Raw genomic sequence first — 6,322 nt, forward strand, 5'->3', positions numbered from 1 at the left:
GAAAGTTAACCTTGACGGAAATCCTCGCTGCATAACTTTCAATGCGCTAGACATTCCAGAGCACTTCAGCTGCAGCAAAATTTGCGCACCATCAAAATGATTGGATTTCATTTCCGAATTGGGTTTAATACACCGCACAAAGTGTGTTCCCTCAAACAAATGAGATTGGCAAAGCATTCACTGTAATGCTTTCGGTGATATTATGATAGCTTCAGAATAATACCAGAAGTTCATCATTTCACATATATTATGGAAACATTTACAAAATGACAAAAAAATTTCAATTAGTTCGGCAATCTACCGTTTCACGTAGTTTTGCAAGTAAAATATTAAGTTGTGAGCGAAATTTGTTTCCAACTGATGCATTCATTAATTTGCCCAACGACACATCTCTTTTTTCAGGATTTGAAAATTCGCTGTCGGTAAACAGTTCACAAACTAAGCTTTTTCTTAAACAAAATATTTTGGAAACGATTGCCGTAATTTTTGAAAAATCTGATTCCAGAAGATATTTTGAAATATTTCTTGCAATTAACTATTAGTTAAAAGATTATAATTTCGGAAAATATTTTTGAGCAACAAACCTGCTTTGTAGCATGAGACATTGTAGTGATCCATGTAAAGTATCATTATTCTTATCAAGAAACTGAGCAGTATCGTAACAAACATCGCCTGCGTAATGGCAAATAATAAAACCTTCATCATCACGCATCGTATAATGGCGACGTGATGACCTTGGTACCTGTTTAACGGCCTGTATAGTCATGTATCCTGTCTATATTTATATTCTCTTCTACTTACTCGGTGCAACTTCTTATTAAGTCCGACTAGCTTTCCACCCATTATTATTAGATGGTAAATTCCAAGTATAAAATTTCAATTTTACTATCGTAGGCATCACATCGGTTTCAGATGAGTAACCTGGTGTGAAGATATAGTGGAAGGTAAAAAATTCCAAGCAAATATAGATAATATTATTTTGTGATAGTATCTCACAATAAGCGATCTCAGCATGATATATCAGGCCGTAACAGCAGGTGAAATATGATCGGTGGTTCCTTATGAATGCCACCTACGGTTTTGATCTGAACACTATATAATGGCGAATAATTGCCGGCCTCGTAGAGCCGGTCGCTCATTTTTTTTCGTTTTGTTTTGAAATATCAATCAGTAATAATTCAGAAATTGATAGACCCTTATCGAATTTCTGGTTTATGATGCATAGCGAAAAGGCAGATAACATGAAAACGAACCATTAAACAAGGATGGTACATATGAGCTTCATGCACTGTTCTCGTGAAATGCTCCGCTGAGGATCGTGGTAAGCGTGATTCATTGTCCAATAGTTCAAAGATCCCGTGCAACTTCTGTTCAAACAATTCTACAACATGCACGAGTGGCAATGCTCTCTCTATGATATACTTACTATCGGATGCTCTTAAACTTTCCGTTAATTTAATTCATTCATGTTGCCCATAACATCACCATAGAATAATCAGCAAATGGATGGCAATAAATATTTAAAATTGTGATTGAGTATAGACCAGACCAATGCAATTTTTGTTGTCATTGAATTCAATTGTATCATAGTGTAATTGCTCTTTACAATATAAATCTTGTTCATCCATTAAAATTCGTTCATTGAAAAAATTCTGCAACTTTTCGTTACAATAGTTTATGCAGAATTGCTCATAAGAATTTACATCCAATGATTCTGAAATATTTCAAAAAGTCAAAGATTTTTGTACGAATTGCTTTTTAGTCTTATTATTTGAAGATGTTGGTTTTTTTACAAAGCATTTATGAATTAGGAGAGATTTTAGATGAGTTTGAAACATTTACAGAGAATTAAACTACACTGAAAGAGATGATAGGATGCAGACATGGACAATTACGACACTTTCACGTGCCAAAACAAGTGAAAATACTTTTTTTTTCCCCAAATACTTCAGAAACTTTATAATGAGTTACTGGAACAAAAGCAAAAATACCGAAACCAGCCGTGTCTAATACGCCAATTGAAAAGGCTGTTTCGTCGAAAAGCATACATTCTGTGATTTTGTTCACGATTGCAGTAAACAAACGGCTATAGATGGCTTTGGAGAGGGCGTCACGTGCCGCATTTGCTTCGCTAGCGCGCAATGGTACTCTATAATCCAGAATGCAGTAAGTGCAAAACATTCTTAAATTTCGACCTGGACTTCTCCTGAATTGGATAAGTGAGATTGTGCTTATAAGAGGCAAATGGGAATTAGAGAGATGCAATGCTCTTATCATATCTGATAACAAAATAATCAAAACTATGAAATCAAAGAGAGAAGGATGTGCGATTTCAGCAAAGTTAAATGGGTATTGGAAGTATTCGTGGGCGGAAATAACGATTAAATACATGTCACCATGAAGCCTCTTGGAGTGAATTTGCAAATTAAGTTGAAAAGGAAGATTTTAAAAAATTCATGAATTAAGGTCCTAAACGAATGATTATCTCTTGATCACCGGCTTTGTAGAATCCTCCGGTGTAGTTAGAAATACTGGTAATTTGAAGCGATTATTCAAGTTAGTAATGGGATACAATTGAAAAATGCAGTGATGAGAAAGTAAATTTTGAGTGAAATGTTCATACAATTCTTTTTCATCTTCAGTAGATTTCTATAAAAAATCGCAAAAAGATAGAAATGAACAACTAACGCATAAAGTGTCCCTTTAGTGCCACCTCTAGTCGGTTGCATCAGTCGGGTCACAAGATGTTTCCTCAGATCGGCGACTTCGATGCCAAGTAATTCAGCTGTATTAATCAGATACATTTCACTTTCTTCTCTAAGACTACAACCGCCTGTAATTTATATTACACGTTGAAAAACTCTTTTTCCCTAATTTTTACGAAATCTATTCAATGCCTCGTCATTATTTTTACAGTTATCTTAAAATTATCTATCGAATTTTTTTTTTTTATCTCAGTTATAATCAATTAGAAGCATTCTGATCTCCTTATAAGGCCTAGAATTTTTATTCAGTCTGTAATTCATTCGTACGGCACTTCCAAATAGCTATATTATCAGGTGCACTCTAACAAAAAAAGGTGAACTTTTCTTTGATTCAAAATATTTATAATCTAATTTTACAATTTGAAAATTTATAGCCTGATCTGAATTCAAAATTTAGCTACATTCAAGTTCACATTAGTGATTAATATGGTCGAAACTCTGTTCAAAGTTTAATTAAGGTCCAATCTTAATTGATATTATCATCTGATAAATCTTATAGCTAAGGATTACTTTTGAAACCGACTGTTTCATCTAAAAATTCGATATTTCCAAGATGTAAAACTGCGGCGACTATTTCGAACACCACATCTCGAATATCTGCTGAGATATTAATGTGACTGAATGCATCCAACAGTTTTCGGAAATCATTGTAATCATCAATTAGATCGTCTCTCATATCATCCTCAAATGTCATTTTTAAAAGAGGCGAAAAATTCATTCCTGCTTCTAAATCAATTATTGGAGAAATAACTATGTTCCAGAAAGCCTCCAGAACTAATTTTTCCTTCCAAAAGTACAAATCAAGCAATTACATAAATTGCTGCGGGTTCAAATGAAAATAACATAAGAATTGATCTCAACAAGATAAATTGCCATTCTTACCAAATCATAATTTTTTCTTCCCGGTACCACTTTACTCGAGCTTTCCTCGTTCAGGAAGAATTGCATGCATCCTTTATTAAGATACTAAAATGATAAATTTCGCTAAAATATATAGATAAATTAAAAATTCGAAAAGATCAGTTTTAAAATAAAAATAAATGAAAGAGTAACCGCGCTTCAAAGTAACCAACATTGAAATTTTCGAGTTTATTCAATTTTAATTTGTTTGCCATTTGGTCGTCAGCACCCGCAATCAACTGATAAAATATATGATAATTTCTTTCACACGCACTTTGTCCACAGAGGCGTGAACGTTCCAGTAAATAGTGAGATACAGAGCCACCCACAATAATACCCTAATTATAGTACAATAATTATAGTGAATAAATTGTAGCAAATACATATTCTAAATGCTGTATAGAAAGCAGGAAACTTTTTTGCTCACGATTTAAGCAAAATATGAAAGTACAAGTATGAATTGTGATATATGAAAAGGAAGTTTATGCAAGAATTCGTTTTGCAAATTGTGACGTAATGTCAAAGCATTGATAACTACACCAAACTGCCTGATTCTTGCTTTATTGCTGATGTTTTGAAAATGCTAAAGTATTTCTGAAATGCTGACTTCTCTCTGATTAGAAACACATCCTTTGAAACCTGTTGAATTCAGGATACATCCTGTGTATCTTTTGAAGCTACTTTATATACTACAAAAGTTTCCTGGTCATTTTGAAACGTTCCGTCATTTTGTGCCCAGTATCAGTTACTCGTGCTGGAAAAGCTGAATGCTACGAATTTCTGCGCCATGAAAATTACAGCCTAACCTTGTCATTGAAATATATTTCAATGAATTTGCCAAATCGACTGCTGTTATTGTTGCATACTGTTTTTGCATTTCCAAATGATTCCAAAATTGTGCTTACTAAATTTCGAATAATTACAAGCATGTTCAATTTTACTTAATAATTTGAAATCTGATAACTGGAATGGATGTTGACATATTTTAATTCGATTTTCTTTGGAACTGCTGCAATCCGGACGAGCTGCCTAGTAACGTTTACTTTTTTATTCGCAAAGTTTTGTATGCCAATAAAAAGCAGAAAGAAACAAATAGAACTATTTATAAGTAATGAAAGTTTTCTGTATATACGGAAGTGTTTCGACGTTATACATCAGTCAGCTTCAGCTTCACTTACCGAGTGCCGAATGAGTAATTAAATTATTACAAATGCTTCGTTACATGCTACATGAACTGACGGATCATGCAAACTATCGTCTAACCTTGCTAATGAAAATAATTTCATTAAATGCTTGCTGATCACTTCTGAAGACTCTGTAATGGCATCAACCAAATCTTTCTTCCTTCCTGACTACTATACAAAAATCACTGCATTCATGTTATTTAATTGAAATTTTAGTTCAAATATTTACTTTCTAAAATGCGTTGCTCAATTGTGTTAACAAGATGACCCCAGGATTCGCATAAAAATCGGATTACGTGCTTCTGAGATTCAGTTTTACCAGCTCCGGATTCTCCCGATATTATGACTGATTGAGATTCATGATTACGCATCATATCCCGATAAGCTTTATCAGCTCAAAATAATTACGTTTACATATAGCCACATCTACATTTTGCGAATAATCTTTCTCAACTTGAATTATATCATTTTGAAATTCTATTTGCCCGATTGTTATTGGACTCCTATCATTGCTTTGATTTGCATATCACTCAACAATTACCAATTGCAAATATATGTGGAGGCAAAGTTCCCAGTGATTGTCCTTTGTACTTTCGCACCATATCGATATCGTATAAGCCAGAAATTTGCTCGTACGGATTGATCGCGATGAGTATATTAGCTACATAAGTCTGAAAAGGTCTCAGCGTTATTCTCAAAAAACTAGAAACAATCGGTTTTACTTCACGTCAATATTCAATTATACTTTTAGAGGGTAGCATTCCTGTTTGAGATTGAAATACGTGACACATGACTGTCTCTTCATCCTCGATGAAATGTTTAAGTGAACTAACCTAGGCAAGGGCTTAAAATGTTTTGCTTAGACTGCACAGAAAATAATATTCCGAGGTTTAAAGATTTCGAAAACTAACAACGAAATTTGGTAATAAGTGAAATTTACGTAAAACTGTTTGCGATTATAGCGCAAACGACAATTGTTCAGAAGAGAACCGTCATTCAGGTGAATCAGTGAACCTGAAAATGACTATATGTCTGGGGTCATTCCTATATTTTTCTAAACAAGTTCAATTTCCGCTTCTCTAAACTGCTTCATTTTGTTTCAATCAAGCACAAAATATACATTCCGCGTCGAAAAAAATCTGTAGTAAGTGAATGCTATGGGGAACATTGTATTGATCTGTAGGGAAAAATTTTCTGCTTTAATGATAAAATGCTTACAGTTATCATCGACGTCTCGACTGATATCATCCCCAGCAGGAAAAATATTATCGTAAAAAGCTTGGAACTGAAACATTTAATTTAATTAAAGTTTGGTTGCCTCGGAAAAGGTCACAAATAATTTATTCAAATGGAGCTTTCTCGAAATCTAAGCAATGCTCATACCGTTTCTGTTTCGTGCAATCGCTGTAGTGTCACCCATTCACAACCGATGTCAATAATTTTGCATAAAATGAATCCATCTTTATCATCAGG

General features: G+C 33.8%; 1 protein-coding gene across 1 annotated transcript in view; it reads right to left on the minus strand.

The window, feature by feature from the left end:
* LOAG_16600 (myosin-VI) overlaps positions 1 to 6,143 on the minus strand; it is a gene marked incomplete at both ends in the record, with an annotated part of 9,263 nt that extends 3,120 nt beyond the window's left edge. Inside the window, 15 exons of the mRNA XM_020449251.1 lie at positions 11 to 150; positions 302 to 449; positions 585 to 742; positions 1,254 to 1,381; positions 1,550 to 1,714; positions 1,992 to 2,149; positions 2,689 to 2,833; positions 3,276 to 3,447; positions 3,648 to 3,731; positions 3,839 to 4,003; positions 4,472 to 4,569; positions 5,079 to 5,243; positions 5,391 to 5,520; positions 5,790 to 5,863; positions 6,068 to 6,143. Coding sequence (XP_020307266.1) covers positions 11 to 150; positions 302 to 449; positions 585 to 742; positions 1,254 to 1,381; positions 1,550 to 1,714; positions 1,992 to 2,149; positions 2,689 to 2,833; positions 3,276 to 3,447; positions 3,648 to 3,731; positions 3,839 to 4,003; positions 4,472 to 4,569; positions 5,079 to 5,243; positions 5,391 to 5,520; positions 5,790 to 5,863; positions 6,068 to 6,143 — 2,006 coding nt within the window. The remainder of the gene's footprint in view (positions 1 to 10; positions 151 to 301; positions 450 to 584; positions 743 to 1,253; positions 1,382 to 1,549; positions 1,715 to 1,991; positions 2,150 to 2,688; positions 2,834 to 3,275; positions 3,448 to 3,647; positions 3,732 to 3,838; positions 4,004 to 4,471; positions 4,570 to 5,078; positions 5,244 to 5,390; positions 5,521 to 5,789; positions 5,864 to 6,067) is intronic.
* Between the last annotated feature and the right edge of the window lie 179 nt (positions 6,144 to 6,322).

The sequence above is a fragment of the Loa loa genome, assembly GCF_000183805.2.
Source record: "Loa loa unplaced genomic scaffold supercont3.9, whole genome shotgun sequence".
NCBI lineage: Eukaryota > Metazoa > Nematoda > Chromadorea > Rhabditida > Onchocercidae > Loa > Loa loa.